The sequence below is a fragment of the Acomys minous genome, assembly GCF_964271855.1.
Source record: "Acomys minous genome assembly, chromosome: 16".
Taxonomy (NCBI): Eukaryota; Metazoa; Chordata; class Mammalia; order Rodentia; family Muridae; genus Acomys; species Acomys minous.
The window spans coordinates 56859056-56881981 of NC_140498.1; the positions used below are offsets into that span (position 1 = coordinate 56859056).

A 22926-nucleotide genomic window follows, 5' to 3' on the forward strand; every position below is an offset into this window, starting at 1 on the left:
TGAAGGAAAGGCAGGCAAAGGCACTAGTTATCTGGAGAGCTGGGGTGGCCATCAGGAAGGTCCTTGTCACTTGAAAAACAAGAGCAACTCAGTGAGGAAAGAAAGTCAGTGGCTCTGTCCAAGATAAGCCGCTCTGCTGGGGTGACAGACACTCCCAAGCCAGTGCCAATAGCAAGTCCAAATTGAGAGAGAGAGAGAGAGAGAGAGAGAGAGAGAGAGAGAGAGAGAGAGAGAGAGAGAGATCCATTACTAAGGACTGCCCCAGCCACTTCTCTAGAGCCTTAGGCTAGTCCTTCCCCGTGAGAGGCAGTGAGTGATGGGGCAGGAAAAAAAAAAAGTCCTCCACGCCTGTTCTCAGCATCGGGGGAGTGGTAACTTCTCTGCCCTGAGCTCTCAGAGCCAACCCACTACCCTTACGAGCCAGGCGTTTCTATGCCCATTTTGCAGATGAGGAAACCGAGGCTTAAGTTTAACATGTTCTGCCCAACAGCTAGTAAGTGGCAGAGACGAGCAGGGGGCACTAGCTCTATCTGACCCAAGTGGTCCTGCTCTCTCAACCACATACAGCAATAGCAATAGCTTCCAAGATGCCACCTGCAAGTGACTTGTTAGACCCGCCCTCCAGTCCCTAGGTGAGGCCAGCAGGCTCGCTCATGTCTCCTGCACCAAGGAGGCTAAGCTTGCCTTTCAGATGGCCACCTGCCGGGCCTCTCCCCTGACTGGGCATCTCAGGGCTGCTCTTGTGAAGGCATTCCCACTCTCTGCGTGATGGGCTGTTTCCAGGAGTTTTAATCACAAGTCCCGTGGTTTCACTTTTGCTTTTCAGTGCTGCGACTGAGCCCAGGGCCCCACACATGCTAGGCAACCATGATGTCAACGAGCTACACACCCAGCCTCGTTCCCATACTTTCTGATTCCTCTACCCAGAAACCGCAGTGCCTACAGTGTTTATCGCCTAATTTTGTTTGTTTGTTTGTTTAGCTTCTTTGGTTTGGTTGTGGAGTAGGGGGGCAGGGGGCAGGAGGTGGCAACAAATTCCATTAGTGGAAATATTCACAGCTTCTTCAGCCATTCCTGGCTTGGGCCCTGAGGGTCGTGGGGGTGGCTGGGCACCTCCAGCACAGGCCGAGCATAGTCGTAGGGTTGTGACCCTGATCAAGCGACATACTTGATGGAGGGGCTGAGTGAAAACGTAAGTGTAGCTCATACTGGATTTGGGGGCACAGAGCTATATTGATCCTCATGAAGCCTGAACAGTGAGACACCCCAGAAGTGATGACACATTTGTTATTTTTGTATTGCTATAACCACATCCCTCAAAGCAGATCAAAGCCAGACCGAGGGGAGCTTCCACCTGACTCGCAACCATGCTTGTAAGTGGCTTAAAATTTTTATTTATTTATTTTTATTTTATGTGCACTGGTGTTTTGACTGCATGTGTGTCTGTGTGAGGGTATCAGCTCTTGGAGTTACAGACTGTTGTGAGCTGCCATGTGCTAGGATCTGAACCCAGGTCCTCTGGAAGAACAGTCAGTGCTCTTAACCACTAAGCCATCTCTCCAGCCCTGCAAGTGACTCTTCTTGATCCATCATTACCTTCAATATGTTTACTGTTTTTAAAAAAAAATTATTGCCACCCTTGTTTTAACTTCAACTGTGTGACCTACTGGATTAATTGCTCAGGGTCCCCTCTCCCCAGGGTGGCAGGCCTCTCCTGTACATAACGCACGATGCAGTGTTTACCCAAACTCTTACCAATAATCTCTTATTCTTCCACCAGACTCTGTAGCAGGATATCATGCGTGTACACACACACACACACACACACACACACACACACACACACACACACGCACATATCCCTTCACACCCAAAATGAGTTTTAACAACAACAAAAATTCTTGAGGAAACACAGAACAAAACCCAGTTTGTTTTGTTTTGTTGTTGTTGTTCCACGATGTCTGACAAGTAACTCAATAACTGAGTGTATTTCACGACCTACAATTGTGTCAAAATCTGACATTTTAAAGCCACAATCAAGATAAATGTATCTAGATTCGCCAGATTTCTGGTGGCCCCATGAAGGACAGACACACTGCTCATAGCTGACAAGATTTGGTCACTTTTTCAGAAACCTCATCTCTCTGGGGTAATTTACATGATTTTTTTTCTGTTATACAGAAGGAAGATATGTTCTCTAAAATAAATGAAGCCTGCTTTAATCAAGGCATGTGTGCACATGCGCGCATGCGCAGGTAGTGTGTGTGTGCAGTACCCATCAAGGCCATAAGAGGGCAGCAGACCTCCCAGGGCAGGTGGTTGTAGGTGCTTAGGTAGAAAGTTCTCTTCCTCTGGAAGAGAAGTTAGCACTCTTAACCCCTGAGCTACCTCTCCAGGGCCGAGATTAGTTTTATGTCAAACTTGTACCATTCAGGCTTTCTATTGCTGTGGCCAAGTTCCTGACAGAACCAACCTAGAGGAAAGAAGAGTTACTTCACAGTTTCAGACGGTTCAGTCTTCAAGCACTTGGCCCACGTACTTGGGCAGAATGTCATGGCAGCAAGGGATTGTGGGGAAGAAAGTACCTCACCGCACCGTGTACAGGAAGCTGAAAGAAAGAGGTCTTCAGAGACATGCACTGTGGCCTACAACCTCTGGCTAGACTCCACCCACTAGAGTTTCTTCCACTGCTCTTTCTTATTTATTTATATTATGTGTGTAGGTGTTTGCTGGCATGTGTGTCTGCGCACCATGTGCATGCAGTGCCTAAGGAGGCCAGAAGAGGGCGTCAGATCCCCCGGAACTGGAGTTACAGATGGTTGTGAGCCATCATGTGGGTGCTGGGAGCTGAACCATGTAGTGAATGTTTTGGTTTCTTTAAAAGCTCCATTATGTTATATAAACAGACTTTTGTTTTAATCCCAAGCAAGGGGTATGGATCTGCTTTTAGATTATCCACAGCTGAGAGCTGCCTCCTTTGGCTCAGGGAGCGGCGTGGCCTTTGCCAGCTGTAGTTAGTTTAATTCTGAGGAACCTGAGAGAGACTGAATGTGAGACGCCCAGGGACAGGAAGAAGATGATGCTTTGAGAAGAAGAGGCTTTCAGGAGACGGTCAGAGAAGGAAGAAGGCTGCCGCTGGGTGCTGAGATTGGTATTACCCCCAAAACTCCAATGACACTAACCACCTAGAAGTGAGTCTAAAGAAATCTAGGTCATCCTGTCCCTTCTAGCCCTCTTTCTCTCCCCTTTTCTCTCCTTTCTGGGCTTAGGGGTTGGAAGGGAGGGTAAGGGGTGGGTGCAACAGAACCCAGGTTCTCTGGAAGAGCAGCAAGTGCTCTTAGCCACCAAGCCACCCCCCCCCCCCGGCTCCTACTTTGTGTGTGTGTGTGTGTGTGTGTGTGTGTGTGTGTGTGTGTGTGTGTGTGTGTCCTAAGCAGAAGGAGGTGTCAGATCTCCTGGAGCTGGAGTGACAGGTGCGGTGAGCTGCCTGGTGTGGATGCCGGGAAGGCGACTCAGGTCCTCTCTGCAAGAGATGCCCTTAAGGGCTGAGACTCTCTTCGGCCCCTCCCACCACTTCCCAGAGCAGCTGCACCAGCTGTTTGACACAGGAGGAGGCACTGGGGGGCGGGGGATGTGCCATTTGACATTCTGACAGTCGTGACAAAGGGTGGATTCCCATTCAGAATGATCTAATTTTGCTTCTAAATTTACCTCTTACCTGTAGTGTTGCTACTGCTGTGACTCGTAAAGTAAATGTTTGATCGATATGTGAGCCCTGTGAAAGAGTCCTTCAGTGCCCAAAGGCTTGCAGCCCATGGCTTGAGAACCATTTCTCTACTACCAGGCAACAGGAAAACCACTGGGCGGAACCAACAAGGAGCCCACAGTGACATCTCGGTGATAACATGGACTTGGCACCAACATGTTGCTCTGGACCGGGCACCCTTGATTGCAGTGAACGGAGCCTCAAATCGTTCGCGGCTCAGGGCTATGAATCCCCTCAGAGGAAGGGCTGACCAGAACAGCATCTAACCACCCAGCGCCTGTCAATATGAGGGTCCTAATTGTCTAAAAACCTTTTAGTCCCAAGGAGGGAAAAATGGTTAAAATGAAAGGGGCTGGAGAGATGGCACAGCTGGCCAGAGCATCTCCTGCTTTTGCAGTAGTCTTTGGTTCATTGTCTGCCCTCACCAGGCAGTAGTTCACAACTGTCTGTAACTTCAGTTCTAGGGGACCAGGCGCCCTCTCCTGGTCTCTGCAGGTATCTGCATGCACAGTAGTGCACATAAATACACACACACACACACACACACACACACACACACACACACACACACCAAATGAGATCTTTAAAAAAGGAAAAAAATATTTCCTTTCTATTCCACTAAAAACGTCAGTTAAACCCACAGTACTCTCTGTAAAAAATAAGCATGGTATTTACATAGCAGAGTGTAAATGAAAAAAAAATCTTCTGCTGGTCCTGGGTAGGATTTAGTCTCTCACACAAAGTTCTATGGGGAGTTTCAGAAAAGAGGGACAGATGCAATGACGGAGTGCCAGAAGAATCCATGCGTCCCTGGTGGGAAGTCGGGCTCGGTTGGCAATAGTGCAGTGCATCTGCAGCCCCGAAGGCGTGTGCGTGGTACGTGAGGGGCCATGTCTTTGATTCAGTGCCCAGGGACTACATAGTAGTAATATGGGTTCATAGTAAGGATGATGTAAGGGCAGGCCATGTCCACCTCAGCCTCCGGGACGTGTTTTTATGAACGAAATATTGACTTCCTAACTCCAGGAGCCATATGGAGCTAAAGGAATGACCATTATATTCGGAAAGAAATCAATGGAGCCTGTGCGCTACCGTTTAAACAGACCCTTGCTCTTCAGTAATGTAGGTTTCATGGCTCTTTGTCATTTTAAGGAATGCTGCGCACGCGCGCACACGCACACATGCATGTAAACACATGCGCGCGCGCGCACACACACACACACACACACACACACACCCCGGGGTAGGAAGGGGTGCTGTCTACTTCCGGCATCCCTTCTCTGCCAGTTATTCATCTCCATGGCTTCTCTTCCCATGGTACCAGCTCCGCAGGGCAGGGCCTCACAGAATTGAAGCAACCAGTAGGAGCGCTCAGTCTGAGAAGATGTCCAGCTCCTCTGAAGATATTTGCGTGGATTTAGACCAGTTTCCCCCAAAGGAAACAAAAGACTATTTAATGTATTGTAGGTGACAAAAAAAATCAAAGGGAAAGGTTTTCTTTGTTGCCAGCCAGAGGTGCGCTCCTGGTAGTTTGAAGGAGAAATGTCTCCTATAGGCTCCCATATTTGAACGCTTAGCCCGGGTTGGTGGTAGCATTTGGTGAGGACCTATGTCACGCGGTGGGCTTTGAGCATTTATGGCTTTGCTTCACTTCCATGCTCCTTCATGTTCACAGCTGCGGATGTGAGCCCTTGGCTTCCAGCACCTTCCTTTTTGCCTGCTAATTGCTGCTGTGCCTCCTCTGCCATAAGACTGTTACCGCCAAAATAAACGGTCTTCCATAAGCTGTTTGTTTGTTTGTTTTTAATGGTGTTTCAGCATAGCAACAGAAAAATAACTACTTCAGCAAGCTTCTGCAGCCAGAAGATCTTTCTCATTTGCCCAGAAGGTTGGATACAGCCCCTCAGACCACTGCTGTCTAACTGCTGCGCCCTCCACAGAGATGGGATTCTGGGCTCTTCCATGGTGGAGGCTGTCAGCTTGCTCACCAAACAGCCCAAGTTGTTCGGGGGAAACAGCTCTTCCCTGTAGCGGGACTCTGTGCTGCAGTCGGCTGGCTTGCAGGCACTGAGGGTGGAAGGCTGTCCTTTCAGATGAGTAAGGATATAGCGTAAGCTTCGAACTCAGCCACTTGGGGGCCAATTACCTGGGGCTTTGGCGGGCTTTGAATGGAGCATCACGCACTCTGTATTTTCTCATTAGATTCAAACCAGATTAAACTCCCATTTGATTCCACCCCAGACTCGCGTCTTCATTAGAGGAACCAGAGGAAACCAGCCTGCGCTTCCTGCGAGTTTTTTGTCCCCCTAGCAGCCAGGAGCCCATCCCCCCACAGCACCCTGCCAGTTTCCAAGACACCAGCCCATGGCAGCTGGCAGGCATGTAGGAACTTCCAGCCCGACTCCATCTGGTCCCCAGTGTGGCCTTCTCTTCAGCCTGAAGGCGGGTGTCCACGAGCGCCCCGTCTCCCCTGTGTCTCCTCTACTGGGCACAGGGTCTCCTGTGTTAGATCGTGAGGTTCTCCTGAACCTCATTCGGTTTGGGTAGACAGCCTCCCCCTGCAGGATGGATAGAGCTGGCTGGGTAGGCTGACCTGTCTGGGGCACGCTGTTCCTGCCACTTACCCGGCGAAGGTGAGTTTTTATAGAAAATGGAGGAAGGGGGTTTGGTGACACATGTCAAAGCAAGGCACTCCTCAAGGAAGGCGAGGGACTTTGTGCTCACACTTCACGCAACCGAATTAACCCTGGAGCTCGGTCTTCTTGCCTGTAAAATGGGCATGGGACTGGCCCTCTGGCAGAGTAAAGAAGTTAGTGTATACACCAAGCGTTGAAAGTAGCGCCTGGTGCAGTACCAGGGCCGCGAACACGCTTGCTTAGCGCCTCTGCCCATAAAGAAAGCGCGAAGAACATGACCAGCGCGGTGCAAATGTGAAACGGCAATCTTAGGCTAAGTTCTCATCGTGCCCCGACCCGGAAGGATGAGAGCGAGCCACGGAGTCTGCAGGGACAGCATTCCGGGCACAGAGTGCAAAGAGAGCCATAACGAGGTTGGCGAGTGATCTTATTCAATTAACCCCGAGCCCATTTCCCAGGCCGAGCCGCCCAGCCACTCACCTGCTCCTGGTGCTGGCAGCGCATGCGCAGCAGCTGGTCCTGGTGCTCCGCCTGCAGGCGCGCGCTCTCCGCCTGGAACTGCTGCTGCAGCCGCTCCTGCAGCTCCTGCACCTCGGCCTGCTGCTGCCAGCCCAGCCTCCTTAGCTCCTCCTCGAACCGTCGCTCCAGCGCCTCCTTCTCCTTCTGCAGCTTCTCACACTTGGCGGTGTTGAAGGCTGTAGGGAGCACGGAGCGCTAAATTTAGCACAGTGGGGAGCAGATGCTGCGGTGACCCGCCACGCGCGCCCTCCTGAAGCTTTCAAAAGTAAAATTGAAACAGGAACCAGGCCTGGGAGTGCAACTCGGGGGGGTAGAGTGCTTGGCCCGGCACCACAATCCGATTAAAGATGTAAACAAATAAAATAAGCCACAGGCAGGCGGCTCTCTGTGAGTTTGAGGCCATCCTGGTCTAAGCCGCGAGTTCCGGGCCATCCAGGGCTATTGTGTCAAAAACAAGTAAACAGAGAAATAAGTACCTCAAACCACAAACACCTCAAAACCTTGATTAGTACAATATATTGTCATAAAAACCCTCTTCTCCATAACCATTTTTTTTTATTCTCCAATTCTTATTTGAGAATAAGGTGCTCATTGGCTGTCCCACTACGCCTCACCTCCCTAGTGTGTTTGACCTACTTACCCACAAGGCCAGCGCACTCAGGATATCCGTGACACAGTGGTGCCACCCAGTGCTCAGAGCTGTTTAAATTGCCCAGTCAAGGCTGGGTGCTTTTCTATTGATGCAGCTTATGCCACTTTATTGTTGGACATTTGTTTGCAAGACTTGCTGGTACAGATAGTATTACAGATAATACAGTAAGCATGTTCACTCATGTGCCGGGTCACTTTGCATTAGAATGAGCTCCTTGGAGTAGAAGTTCCATGTCTCTAAAGACTTTAAATTTCAGTTAGCAAGTAATAAACCCGTGACCACCAGGGGGCGGTATGGCACCCGAGAAACGCCGCCGCGGGACACACTGCCCTGACTGGACTTTCCCCCCCTAAATTCTTCTTTTTGGTGAAAATGTTAACAGGTGAGATAAAACAAGGGACTGAAGATGGAGTCTGAGATGTTGACAGAGGGAGGAGAAGCCACCAGAGAGGCCTGTCGCATGGTGGCTGCGAGAAAGCTGGCTCTGAGAAAAAAAAGGAGCTGGTCTTTGTATTCTTGTCTCACTTAGACAGGATTGCGGCTCTCTAAGCCCTATCAGGTGGTCAGTGGGCCGCCTGCTCTCCAACTGCAAGGAGCAAGAACTGTAACTAATTAGTCCGAGGTCAAGGCAGGGTACCCTCAGCGGAACCAGGAACATGGACAGTCTCCACGATGTGTCAGCATCGCACGCGAGACTGTGCGTCGGGATGCCTTCCCTTAAACCTCCGCTATCTGGAATCCCAACCCTTTACCTGCCTGTCTCCTTACAGGTGGGCAAGGCCAGTGCCCTTTGACTCTGCGGGTGTCCAGCACCAGCACCCACAAGCTAACCAGACATGGAGTTTAGGGAGCACTACGAGGGCCGCACTTAGTCCAGGCACAGTGGCAGGCAGGCGGGCTACCACAGAAGGAACAGTCGTCCCCAGTTGGTGGCTGTTTGGGGAGGTTTGGGAGGTGCAGCCTTGCTGTCGGAAGTATGTCACGGGGGCGGCGGGGGGGCGGGCTTTACGATTAAAAGAAAGTCCCAGAAGGGAGTTCAGGGAGACAGGTGAAAGTTCAGCGTCGTGTGCACATTAATCAGCCTATGAATGCCCCCGAGGATTTGTTTGTGTGGTGTTTGACCCTAGCTGGACTCCCCCACCCTTCCACCTGAGCGTACAAAGGCCCCGGGGGAGTCTGGTCTAAGGGGCAGAAAGGCCACTAATGGGGCACCAACATCCTCAGAGGGGGCAGATGACGCGGGATTGTGGCTACTCTCTGGGTATATGGCTACACTCTCCTGACAGCTGCACGTGCCAGGGTCTCTAAGAGGGGGAGAATTCCCTTCAACTCCTGGCAGCTGCATAGAAACGGATTTATGAGTTCATCATTTATCAGATTTATGAGTTTTTTGTTTTGTTTTGTTTTTTTAAGAATGAGATGTATGGTTTGCCAGATCTCCTGGAGCCGGAGTCACAGGTGGCTGTGAGCTGCCACCGGGGCGCTGGGAACTGAACCCAGGTCCTCAGCAAGAGCAGCTTGGAAGAGTCACCTTTTCAGGCCTGCGTGCGCCGTTTTGCCTTACAGTTCCCCTATAAAACGTCAACGCTTCAAACACAGAGAAAAAAATGTGCTTCCACTTACGCGAGCTGCATGTCAGAAACGCCCTACGGAGCTGTAACAGGGCCTGTGATTTTTGTTTTTCAGAAGAATAAAGACAAAGATACGTAAGGACGAACAGACATAAAAATCCGAATTCATGTAAAGCCTCTCGGTAGTCATATTCGTCAAGATGAACAAGCCAGTGACTGGACGGTGACCGGCCCCGGGAGGCAGGAACTGCAGGGTGTCTGAGTTATGGCCTGGTGGGCGAGGAGGGCTGCAGACAAGACTGATAGGCAAAGGAGGAAACATGAGACTGACTTAAGCTAGTTTTCGGCTTCTGAAAAGAGAGACTGTGCTGGCCTGATGGACACTAGGAACACTCCACGCATGCGCAGGGAGCGACATCCTGTAGATGTCTCCAGATGGGGCCTGATGAACTCTGGGAATACTCCACGCATGCGCAGGGAGCGACCTCCTGTAGGTGTCTCCCCATGGGACCTGCTCCTTCCTGTTGTCCATTTAGTTTGGGGGTCCAGCCATTTAATGGCATCTCTATGGCATCAACGTACATCGCTCTCCCCTTGGCCCTTCTGTGGCCAGACCCTGGAAGGGCAGCTAACGGCTCCGTGTGACCCAGGTCATGTCTGTCTCCGTAATGAACATGCCTTTTAGAAAGAGCTTTCCATAAATGACTGAGAACTTTAAACTTCGGTGGACATTTGGGTACAGGTAGAGTGTACCCCGCTGAGTTCTAGAAGACAGACTTCCTGGCTCCCACCACCCCCAGTGCCTCACAGTTTGCAGAGGCCCACTTCCGGCAGCATGTCACCCACTTAGTCCGCTACCCCACGGCTCGGTGTGCCATCCCTAATTTTACTCAATGGTGAGGAGGCCGAGCAACTGCTAGAGAGTAAACTACGGTGTGTTGAAGGTGACACGGTCCGTTTTATTTCTCTTCTTCAGGCTGTCCAGCTCAGTGCATAAGCCATGGGGCTGAGGCGAGTCCTCTCTGATAGGAGGCTTGCTCAGACATATGACGTGCATGCATGTGTGTGTGTGCATGTGGGTGTGCGGGCGTGCGTGCACATGCATGTGTATGTGTGCGAGAGCGTGTGTGTTTACTGTCTTTAGTTTAGTTACATGAAATGAATTAGCATTTAAAAAATCTTCAAAACCTAATTTCCCTGAGAGGCATGAATCCCACCACCGCCCAAGCACCGTGTCCCCACCTCTTCAGATATATCAAAGAACAAAGCAGACAGCATAGAACTGTTCCTACCGACTAACGTTAGAGACATACATGGAGGAAACAGGGCACCCGGGAAATAGACAACAGCCCCAGTGTGCATGTGTGCATACATGTATGTTGTGTGGAGGTGTATATGTAAGTTACTGGTTCTTATATGTAATTGATTCTTTGTATATATGATTTAAAATATATATTCAACTTTTAGATTTTTATTTTTTAATCACATATATGTGTGGGGGGGTCAGGTACCCCTGGAGCTGAAGTTACAGCTGGTTGTGAGGCACCAAATGGGTGTTGGGAATCAAACTCTGGTCCCCTTCAAGAGCAGTGCGTGTTCTTCATGGCTGAGCCACCTCCCAGCCCTGAATGTGTATAAATTTTTATAACCAACAGCCTGACCAATATTAGTATTATTCACCCTAATGGAAATGTCCCCTCCATACCCTGGCTGGACTTTGGCTGCTAGGATCCCTCACTTTGAACAACGCAAGCACTGGGTTTAAACAAAGCCAGGACACTTCTTCCTGCAGCCTTGCAAGGTGAGCTGCCTGAGAAAACAGGTTTTCTCCTGGGTGGCAAGTCTGGGACAAAGGTAAGTGAGAGCCACATCTTTTTCAGGATGCCCGGGGTCCTCTTATCCTCTGTTCAGGTGGCCTTCCTGCTAACATGCAAATGGCTCCAACTTCCAGTCACCATGACAGAGTGGACACTGAGAAGTAAGCTTCGATTGCCAAATGAAGGTCATGTCTTGTGGTGATGGGGCCAGGGTTTAATTGTGTGTTGTTTGATTGTGTGTGTGTGTGTGTGTGTGTTTTGTTTTGTCAGCTTGACACAAGCTGGAGCCATTTGGGAAGAGGGCCTCTCAGTTGGCATTTGGGGCATTTTCTTGATTAGTGACTGACATGGAGGGCTCAGCCTATTGTGGGTGGGGCCATCTGGGCCAGGTGATGGGCCTGGGCTTATAAAAAAGCAAACTGAGCAAAGCCACAGGGAGCAAGCCAGTGAGGACCATTAAGATCCTCCCTGGGCCTTGGCTGTGGTGGCGCACGCCTGTAATCCCAACACTCAGGATGCAGAGGCAGGGGGATCACTGTGAGTTCGAGGCCAGCCTGCTCTACAAATAGAGTCCAGGACAGCCAAAGCTACACAGAGAAACCCTGTCTTGAAAAACCAAACAACAAACAAATAAAACCCCAAAATAAACAACAACAACCAACCAACCAAAACCAAACAAAAAAACAGTCTCCCTCTAGGTTCCTCTTGACCTCCCTCCAGGATGGACTGTGATCAGGAACTGTAAGCCAAATAAACCCCTCTCCTCCTCCGAATTGTTTTTGGTCATTCTTGAATCACATCGACAGAAAAGCCACCAGGATGAATGGATCCGTGTCCCTGACATCCAGCCTGGCATCTGGCTGATCAAAGCCACGTCACGGGGTCGCTGATGGCCAAAGTGCAAGGTGCAGCTGCAGAGCTTTAGGAAGCCAGGCTGGCATGGGTGGCAACTGAAGAGAAAGGCAGGACCACAGGAGCCATGATAAATAAAGCCCTTCGTGCAACCCTCATCGGGGACAGAGGGAGGCATGCGAAAGCTGTGACCACCAGGTGACACCTTCAGATACAGCTGTTGGGACCGAGCAAAGGAAACCTACTCTAAAGCACTACCATTTTGTTTTCAGATTCCATTATAACCACAGGGGGAAACTAAATTCAGGGTCCCAGGCCCTAGGGGAGCTGGGGACTTCCCAATAGCCGCACAGTTTCTGTTGTAAGGACACAGTTGTCTGAGCCCAGACACCCCAGGGCCAACTTCTCCATCTGCTGGCAGGGTCTAAGTAAGTTCCTGCTCGCAGGCCCAGGCACCCACTCCTACCCTGACTGATGGGAACTCCCTTGCTCCGATATGGCCGCACAGTGCTACAGCCGGCACCGCTCCCCCTCGCTTTCTGGTTTCACCCTTTAACTACACTGCACAACATCCCTTCAGACTTGTAGTTCTAGTCTGTTCTGTGGCCCTGGTCGATCGGTAGCGGCTTGATTAAAATAGATTTCTGTCACCTGAATCGGCCTGGTGTCTGAGTTACGTTGGATTTAAGCGGACCCCACCACAAAAGCTTTTTTTTTTTCCCTGTGGTGGCACCGACAAAGGCAGCTAGCTGTGTGACTGCGTGGGCTCCTGGGTCCTGCTGATTACACTTGGGTGATTTTCCCATGTCAGGGTTAACCCCTCCAAGTCTTGTTTCCTTCCCTAAAAACATGAGATTTCAACAGATTTCCCTCCTAGGCTAGTGTGAGGCATGAACAGAAAAAAACGCAGTCACCACTTGACCCTGTGCTGGTCTCTGTAGATCACACAGCGAAAGGGAGCTGGGATGATCCCCACCGATGAGGTCGTGGCGATCAAGTACTAAGTGCTCAGTGCATGCTGGGTACTGTACTGAGTACTCTGGGACCCGGAGCTCACAGCTCTGTAAAGTAGGTGTGCTTCTGACTTCATGTTCTTATTTTCTATATGAACCTGAGAGAACATGAAGTGCCCCCCCACCCCCCCCACGGCTCATGGATGCCAGTGGATGAGGTTTCCTGGAAGTGGTTGCCGACCCATGATTAATGCCTTGATGGGACTATGGGAGGATGGCATTCCTGGGACACACTGTAAAGGTAGGCAGCGGGGCCAGCTAGAGACCCCTTCTCCGCTTTCTCTCGCCTGGTTGCCACCCACAGGAGAGCAACATGGCTCTATCCGAGTCCCTTCTGTCACCACACTCTTTTGGCACAGCACGGACCCCGTAGCTACGGAGCCAGCCAACCGCAGACTGAAGTCTCTGAGGTCCTGGGTCAAGCAAACCTTGCCTCTTAAGCCATTTTCTTTTTTGAGTGTCTTGTACGTGATGAAAAACCGAGCATCCATCAGCACAAACCTGTGTGCATCTCAAGCCCTTGCTTGTTACTGCAATGCTGTTCTGTTCTAAGCCAGGGGTCTCCACAACTGGAGCATGGGTCAGGGTCACAAACAAGGGGGGCGTGTTAAAAACAGACCGGCTGCTCCCACATCCCTTGCATTTTCATATGCTGCGGCTGCTGGTGGTCCAGAGCGCTGACGTTCGCTGTGGAGTCTGTAGCCATTCCACCCTGAAGGCGCCTGACCTCATAAGCTAAGCAGAGACTTGAAACAGCTGCTCAAAGGACCTTGTGAAGTGCAGGCGTTAGTTAACTCGCTTCGTGGATTAGTTGTGGTGCATGGACCCTGAGGCCTCTCGGCGAGGCTCTCACTGCTCTGGGGAGTGAGTGGGTCACCAGAGATCAGTTCTCAGCTGGGAGAGCCAGGGAATCCGGCAGGTGGTGGCAAGGCCGCTTAAACAGAAAACAACCGCATGTCCCGCTGTGGTTTAGAAGTGGCTGGCACGTGTTGCCCACTCCCGTGTGCTGGAAGTTTGTTCCTGAGTTTGCGGGATTACGTAATAAGGCCAGGGTAAGCGTCACACTCAGAAAGGATTTATGTTGGTTTCAAAGAGTGAGTCTGTTTACTCAGGAACGCATTGTGTGCATGCGTGCGTGCGTGAGCGCATGGGCGTGCACATGGAGACCAGAGGACATGGTGTATTTCCTCAGGTCCTGGCCACCATTTCCTTTGAGACATTTGCTTGGAACTTATCAAGTAGCCCGGGTGGATTGGCCAATGGGTCTCAGGGATCTGCCTGTTTCAGACTCGATAGCGCTGGGCTCACCTCCATATGCAGCTTGCTTTTTTTTTTTTTTTTAAAGCTTAGGTTTTCAGGCTCCAACTCAGGTCTTCATACTTGTAAGGCAAACACTTTACTGACAAAGCGATCTCCGCACGCCCCAGAAAGGATTGTCTTAAAGCAACTGGCTAAGATTTCCAATCGCTTTGCCAAGCAAGGCACCATTAGACGCGCCCTGGCAGCGCCCTCTGCAGGCCACTCTGTGTATGTGCAGCCCACCTTTTAGGAACTGGAGCTCTCGCTCTTGCCTCTCCGTGCCCCTCCCCCCTTTAACTACGTCAGTCGCCCTGAACTGCTTCTTCAGCCAAGTGAGATAAGATGGCCACTGTCTGAAGTACCTTGGAGTGGCCACCTCTGGGCCTAAGGTGGGGCTCACTGTGCATCTTTTCTGTCAAGGATCATACTGTGGCACTTTCCGTTGGATGCCCGGAAGTCGCTGCCTTCTACATTTTGTCTGTTTTATAACAGTGTACCCCGGCCTTGCTGTACCATGGGTGGAAGTTTGGAAGGTGATTTTAAAGTGCTTCCACACAGTCCCATCAGGGTTCCTGCCTAGGAGCTGCCCTTGAAAGAACCAGTCGAACGTCTCAGCAGGAAGCCGTTGTTGCTTACAAAGCCTGATTCATCTGGCTCTCCCTCTGCCTCTGAGATCAGCTCAGCTTTCTGGTCAGATGGCTTATAAAGAGATGTTTTCCTCATCACAAGTTTAAAAAGTTGCCGCTTGGATTTATGGCAGGCTCCAACCAACGTAGGTAGGTGTTTCCCTGAAAGCCAGAGACATTCTTGGTGTACTAAAAAGCAGATTTAAAAAAAAATCTAGATGGCAGTGAATTTGCTAATCTGCGCCCACATTTAACTCTTTGCTGGTCTCTTGGGACACAGCTTTACTGGAACCATCATTCTGACTGCCTATGCTCTGACCACTGCCATCAGCTGGATCCTTTAAGATGTATTATTATTATCATGGTGGGGGGGGGAAGGAGGAAGAGGAGGAGGAGGAGGATGTGTCTGTGTGGAAGCATGTGAGTGCAGTTGCCTAAACAGGCCAGAAGGAGTCAGAGCCTCCAGAGCTTGGACTGAACTCGGGTCCTCTGCAAGAGCAGTCTGCGCTCTTAATCACTGAGTGTCTCTCCAGCCCCAGAAGGAGCCCTTTAAAGCCAAGCGTGATGGCGCACGCCTTTAATCCCAGCACTTGAGAGGCAGAGGCAGGCGGATCTTTGTGAGTTCAAGGCCAGCCTGGTCTACAAAGTGAGTCCAGGACAGCCAAGGCTACACAGAGAAACCCTGTCTCAAAAAACCAAAAGGAGAGCGAGAGAACAGCTATGTGAGAGAGATTTGAGAAATTTCCTTTCCTTGTTCTCTCTCCCCTCTCTCCCCCTCCCTCCCTCCCTCTCTCTCTCTCTCTCTCCCTCTCCCTCCCTCCCTCCCTCCCTCCCTCTCCCTCTCTCTCTCTCCCTCTCCCTCCCTCCCTCCCTCCCTCCCTCTCTCTCTCTCTCTCCCTCTCCCTCTCTCTCTCTCTCTCTCTCTCCCTCCCCCCCTCCCTCCCTCCCTCCCTCTCTCTCTCTCTCCCTCTCCCTCTCTCTCTCTCTCTCTCTCCCTCCCCCTCCCTCCCTCCCTCTCTCTCTCTCTCTCTCCCTCTCCCTCCCTCCCTCCCTCCCTCCCTCCCCCTCCCTCCCTCTCTCTCTTTCTCTCTCTCCCTCTCCCTCCCTCCCTCCCTCCCTCCCTCCCTTCCTCCCCCCTCCCTCTCTCTCTCTGTCTCCTCTCTCCCTCCCTCCTTCCCTCCCTCCCTCCCTTCCTCCCCCCCCCCCTCTCTCTCTCTCTCTCTGTCTCCTCTCTCCCCCTGCCTGCAGATCAGGACGCAAATCTCCCAGTGTCTGCTCCAGTGCCATGCTTGTCTGCTTCCGGCCACGCGGGCTAATTGGAACTGCAAGCAAGCCCCTAATTAACGCTTTCTTTTAGAAGAGTCACCATGGGCATGGTGTCACTCACTTCACAGCACTAGAGCAGTGACTAGGATGCCAGGTCCTCAGACATACGCCACACCCCACCCCTAACCTTGCAGAATTCATTAACATATGTGTGAAAGCCTTAGAAGACTCAAAATTTCATAAGCTCTCAACACAAGCCTCCATAGAAAATGATTAGAATGTTTTAAACGTATAGATTATAACAGGATTTTGTAAATATCAAAAAGCTTGTGGCTGCCACAGGGAATAAATGAGTGTTTAAAAATTAGTATAGTGGTGTGTATGTGTGTGTGGTGTGCCTGTGCATGTGTGTGTGTGCCTGTGCATGTGTGTGTGTGCCTGTGCATGTGTGCGTGTGCCTGTGTGTGTGTGTGTGTGCGCGCGCATATGTGTTTGTAGCTGTAATGTATTTTCCATGGCAACCAGTCTCTGGTGCATAGAAAGGGATTTGGCAGGTTCAATATAACTGTGCACGAGTAAGCACCTGTGTGGCAGAGAAACCAAAATGACTCTGGAAAATGACATTTACTAGAATAAAATTTAATCAGAGTGGCTGAGATCATTGACTTGAATTTTTTCCCATCTCATTTTCCTGTAAGAGGGGGGCAGGATTCCCAGACCTTGTCATGCTGGGCAGTGCAGTCTGCAGGAAAATTAGTCTATCTGAAACTCTATCAACAAACCCAAATAGCTGACAGCAGACAAGTCCTTTGGGAGCAAAAATTTCTTCTTTGAAATAACGCTTCCCACCTCACCCTCTCATTACCTACGGGGTAGTTAGTGTGTTTTGGGTGTCTTCCTGGGTTATATGGGGCAGGTTGAATGGGAGGATTCAATTATGCTGACTGGAGAATTTTGCAGCACAAATTTTGATGTGTTCTGTCTTTACTTTCATGTATATTCTCAATTAATTTTTTTGGTTCCTTTGACCAATGTGCTCCTTAGAAGTGCGTTCTTGAGGTGCTTACAAAGAGCCGGTGTCCAGCTTCCAGCACCCAGGTTGGCTGGCTCGCAATTGGCCCCAACTTGAGCTCCAGGGGAAGGGATGCCTTGGGCATCTGTGGGCGTCTGCGCTCAATGCCTATGTTGAGTTCTACTTCAGTCTGCCTAGCTGTGACGTCATTGCTTACCTGCCGTGGGGGCGTGGCCCTGCCCAGGGCCATACAAAAGGACAAACCCTCCATGTGGTCTCTCTCTCTCTCTCTCTCTCTCTCTCTCTCTCTCTCTCTCTCTCTCTCCTCCTTCTTACTCTACCTCTGTCTCTGTCTCTCTCTGGGGTACCCCTTCCCCCTTTTCTTCTCCCCCCCATGCTCATTTAATAAACTCCTCTACAACGTAATATCTGCTGCCTGGTATCTCTTATTATCTTATCTTATTATCTTATATCTTATTATTAAACATGAAAGTGTAGACACCCTCAGTCAGCCACACATTCTTGGGACGCATCCCATGAGTGGAGGTCTGTAAGGGAGGGAGCGCCTCAGGCCACAGTGAGGAGTACACGTCCTGCATCTTCCCATTGCCCCTAACCCTCTCCACAGCAGGTGTGGATCCAAATCAAACTCCACTTCTTCAGAGTGCTCGCTCAATGACTGTCAACTTTCACTGCCCCTGTAATAGGCATCTGGGAGCTTAAAAATCTTCCCCAGGACTCGTGAGCCAATGTTTTGTTTCTGCTGCCCAGAGAAGCACCCAGGTGACTCTGACAGGTGTTCGAGCAGAGAAACACGCATAGGCGCTCATTCTGACTGGGTGGTAGGCACCCCTGTTGTAATTATGAAAGCCAGCATGTTAGCATTCTGCTTCAAGCTGCCTGCTTGTGACATCACTGTTTACCTGCCACAGGGGCGTGACCCTGCCCAGGGCCATATAAAAGGACAGACCCTCCGTGTGGTCTTGTGGTCTCTCTCTCTCTCTCTCTCTCTCTCTCTCTCTCTCTCTCTCTCTCTCTCTCTGCCCCCTCTCCCCTTTTCCTTCTCCCCACGCTTATTTAATAAACTCCGTATAATATAATATCAGGCACCTTGTACCTACCTTGCATCTATTTTCTATCTACCATTTTATTAATCATAACATGGGTGTCACGTGACTCGGATACTAAACCCAGAAGTCCTTTCTGTTGTCTTCACGGTGGAATCCCATCACCCTTTACTGTCCGTAACAAATTTCTGTTAAAGTACTCACTTCTTCTCCTATTACCTGCAGCCTCAGACTAACCTAGCCGTTCGCCCCAGGCCACTTCTGAAGAACCCTCCCTGACCAGCTTTCAAGACTGCCGCCGAGGTAAACAGATGTTCTATTCGTTGTCCCTGTTTGCCGTTAGCCCTAAGCCTGGCCCCGGAGAGCACCTAGGCACTGGGCTTGCAGTCCCTGCTGCTGGCCTTGGGAGTAGTCTGGAGCTAAGCCTACCCAGGTTAAGAAAACAAAACAAAAAACAAACAAACAAACAAACAAACAAACAAACCTACGCTACTGCGCTGCTACATTGCATGGTTCAGAGGCTGGTGAGAAAAGTGATTACGTACACCCCATGGGGTGTGCTCGGGGCGGCCAGATGTGCCTGCTGCCACCACTCCCTGCTTCATGACAGCTTGTGGACCTGTGCTGTTCCAAAGCGACCCAGTCCATTTCTGGGGGGTATTTGAGGATTTCCTGTTCTCTTCCATTTAAAAAATTCTTACACACGGCCTGGCCACCTGACTGCTAGCTTCCCACTGCTGCTCTGTCCCCCCCTCCCCTTTCTCACCACAGGTATGTGGGAGATTCACTAAAGATGCTCATGCCTGGCCCTTACTCCCAGAGGCCAGCCTGGCCAAGGCAGGCCACGCAGGCCAGGGGCAGAGTCAGTCACCTGCAGGCAGTGACTGGTTCTAGGTCTCCGGACCTCGGGTGGGCAGCTTTGCTTTCTCTAAGACTATACTTTCCAACTCCTAAAAATAAAAATTGTCTCTATTTTTTTTTTCTGCTCTCAAACGAAATCGCACAATTGTTTATTGGGCGTGATGTTTAGACCATTTAAATTTTAACCTCTGTTTATTTCCTTTTAGATAAAAAAAATATTGTATATACTCTGGTTCTAAATGTTTATTTCTTATTTCAAGGTTATAAAGGTCTATTCAAATTAACAAGATAAATGCTGTTTCTCCCACTGGCCTTCTGCAAGCTTCCTGGTCAACTGATCCCGTATAATGTTCTGCTGTGTTAACATTCATTTGTTTACAATGTTAAAAATTTTAAATCGATGCCTTAAACGATGTTTAGCCTAAAATTCTAAATGTGATATTATTGGTCATACAAAAAGTGTTCTGTTCTCTTTTATGGCCTGTGTTGATGTTTCTAAGGCTCTATTTAAATATTCTTAAGATAGACAAGACTGAGGTCTCTGCCATCTTAATTAAAAGGCTGAGGATGTGTCCTGTGCCCCCATATAGGAACTGGCAAAAATCTTTAAAACCCGAGAGCAGCCTTCCTGACAGGCTCAGTTACAGCAAACTATTCCCCAGGCCTTAGCCACTGCCCCTGAAGAAAAATAGAGGCCTGCAACACCCTCTCCTGCTGGGGTGCAGCCCTAGCCAGCTCTGCCAGGGACCTGTTTCAGATGCAGCCAACAGGAGACACTGATCTCACAGCTGCTGCAGCCACAGTGGGACACTGGTTCCACAGCCCTGCCTGCTGGCACATTTGGCCTGTGGATGTCAAGATGCTCGCATGCAGGCTTGTCCTCTGTGCCCAGCCACTGGAGGTTCAACCAGCACAAGAGCTTTAGACATTTCCAGCCTTTGAGCTCCTTGACCTGGTAGAGCACAGATGGCTTCCAGATTCAGCAGCCTCGTTAAACCAGAGTAACGCTGCAGGTCTGTTTTAACCTCGTACTTGGGCCACACAGTCACGTGGCCAGCTTCTATCGTGGGAGGCTTCATATGCCTTCCCAGCCCTCTTCCTATGCAGGAGACCAAACTTTACCTGCCAGATTTACATACAGTCTGCCTTGTCACCATTCTTTTAGCTAAAGGGCAGTGACTGCATACAGCAATTTTACCTATGTCTTAAAAGCTTCTAAGAAGGTGTTTTAGAACGTGTTTTAAGTTGGTAAATACGAGTTATGAAGGTCCACACATCTAAAGGATGCTTTGCCTCTTCCTGTTGCTGCGATGTTGTTGTATTAACTGTTCAGAGTGTTAACACTGGCCAATGGAGCTCTAGTTCATTACTCTAACTATGGAAAACATTCCACTATACGATCCTATCATAGTTCCAAGATTTTAAATTTCCTTTTGTTTACCTTTCTCTTAGAATGTCTCTCACTGTGCTTAAATTATCCAGCCTTCTGCAGGGAGGGAAGAAGGCCCTCCTTCATGACGTGCACTGATGCTAAAGTGAGCTCTTCCCTTCTGCTGCACCGGAGATTTCTGTCCTCCCGTGGTACTGCTCCACAGAGACCAGGAAGGCTTCTGTCTTCCCTACGCTCACCTCAGAGTATTTGTGCTTTTAACACAAAGTCCTTTTCCCAGTCCTCTACCGTGCTATATGTCTACTGCCTTTTCCTACAATGGATACACATGGCTATCAATGTGTGCTTCGCTGCAGATTTCAAACAAGGATGACACTAGCATGTCTAAAATTTATCTCCCTTTATAAACTAACAAGGATTCTTGCAAGCTACAGAAAATTCATCTCTCAGGTCAAATGGAGTCTAGATAAGTACTATCTATCAACAGCCTCAGTTTCTCACCTATCTCCTTTCTCTGAGGGTGGGGTTCCTCCCTTTTCCCTGGTTTTGGGACTCCCCTAACTACCTTATTGCTGCATTCTTATACCCAACACCTACTGACTGCTGAGTCTTCTCTTCTGGTTGATGTAAATGCTTCTGGGTGTTCTTACCAACCTGCATCCAAACCTTCACCCAGGACCATCTCCCTTGGGGGAGATCTCCCTCTGCCAGGGTGGTTCAACCCCTCCCTCCTCCCTGGTTCAAAACCCTGGCGCTAGGTAACCATGCCTGCTCTCGGGCCATGCCCTTGGTCTCTGTCCAGCGCTGACAAACTGCTGGAACATGTGTAGCAATCTCATCAAGTTAAACCTTGCTCAGGGGATGCCCTGACAGGTCACTGACTCCCACTCTCCCCATGAGGACCAGTCCATTTGCCACTTCTCCATGCTCCTCTGGGATGCCTTCTGGGACTCTCAGATCCCTATGCCCACATTAAGGGCTGCTAAGCTTACACACCTCTGCAACCAAACTTGGATGGATCCAAAACTAAACTGTTTTATTTACTGTCATCAATCGGGTAAAATGGAAGGAATCTCCCTGTGTACAAACTGTTTCTTTGCTCTCCCGTGTTCAAGCATTGTCTCAAGCCTTTTCTCTTTACTCTCCCAAGAGTTTCAAATGCACACCTAAAGGGAGTTTTCTCCCTGACCTACTAACTCTGTCTTCTGCCCATATATGTGTTCCAGTATCCTGCCAGACCTCCTACATCTGGGACATGGTCAAAGCAGCTACCCACAGGTGCCAGGTGGACCTGCATTGCCCTTCCCAGCTGCAGATGTTCTCAGACCCTGGACAGCAAATCCACAGCCTGTTCTTCTGAAACCTGGCCAACATTTCAGCCTTTTAAACCTCCTATTGCCTCCCTACTGTCAGCAGGAAGTAGTTAAGACGATTACTTCACCCCTTATCCATCTGCAAAAGGCTGAAATGCTGTGCTCCAGGCCCAGGACAAACAGCTCCTGGTTCTCCCAACACTCCTCGGTTCCTATCTGCTGCAGGACATGGCTGACAGCCTGCCCTCTACCTTGAACTCTGAGGGCAGAACTTTTCCTTCCCCTTCACTATATAATCTGGACATTTTGTTGTTATTGCTTTATCTCTCTCTTTTCCCCTTACATGGCAGCCAAAAGCTGCTTCCAATGAATCCACATTTATACACTTTAACTTGCCTTGTATAAAAACAACCCAATATTCCTCATTTTTTAATTATAGGAAAAGGTAGCAATGTTAGCATTTTGCTTCAGCCTGCCTACCTGTGATGTCATTGCTTACCTGCCACAGGGGCGTGACCCTGCCCAGGGTCATATAAAAGGACAGACCCTCCACATGGTCTCTCTCCTCTCTCTCTCTCTCTTCTCTCTCTCTCTCTCTCTCTCTCTCTCTCTCTCTCTCTCTCTCTCTCTCCTCTACCCTCTCTCCTCTCTCTCTGTCTCTGTCTCTCTCCCTGTGGGATGCCCCTCCCCGCTTTCTGTCCCCCCACCCCCACCCCATGCTCATTTAATAAACCCCTCTACAACATAATATCAATTGCCTGGCATCTTGTTATCGTCTTTTCTTTTTATTAATCATAACACAGGGTGAGGAGGATGACAGACAGAGGCTGATTAACAGCTTTTGCTGGTAGAATTTGGGGCAGTAATTCCAGGAGTGGCCAGGGTGGCCAAACCTGTCCCAGACCATGTAACAGTTGCCTTCTCCCTATTTTTGGCAACTTCTTTTCTAGTCTGAATCCACAGCTTTTTGGAAATTTTACCTGCCCAGCCCCTCTCGTTGTTTCTGGTCCCCTTCCCTTGTGACTCCCACGGGGTTCAGGTGATAAGGAGGCAAAGAACCATGGCCCCACCCGAGGGGAAGGCTTTCTCTCTGGAGCCTTCAGAAGTCAAGGCTGAAGGCTTCCCTCACCTCTTTAAGGGAAGCAAGTGCGGACTACAGCTCTAGAATTTACGGCCTGGCCACGGATGTCACCCTCGCCTCCGCCCACCTCTCTTCTGTCACGGAAGCAATCTCCACAGTGGACTGAGAATTTGCTCCAGAGCAAG

The 22926-nt window shown here is 50.0% G+C and overlaps 1 protein-coding gene across 3 annotated transcripts in view; it reads right to left on the bottom strand.

Annotated features, from left to right (window-relative positions):
• Window positions 1-22926, bottom strand: part of MTUS2 (microtubule associated scaffold protein 2) — a 250065-nt gene that overhangs the window by 13971 nt on the left and 213168 nt on the right. For all 3 annotated transcript variants that reach the window (XR_014775270.1, XM_084760994.1, XM_084760995.1), the window contains one exon: window positions 6883-7097. Coding sequence is in view for 2 of the 3 variants with exons in the window: in XM_084760994.1 (XP_084617120.1) it covers window positions 6883-7097 (215 nt within the window). In the remaining variant the exon portion in view is untranslated. The remainder of the gene's footprint in view (window positions 1-6882; window positions 7098-22926) is intronic.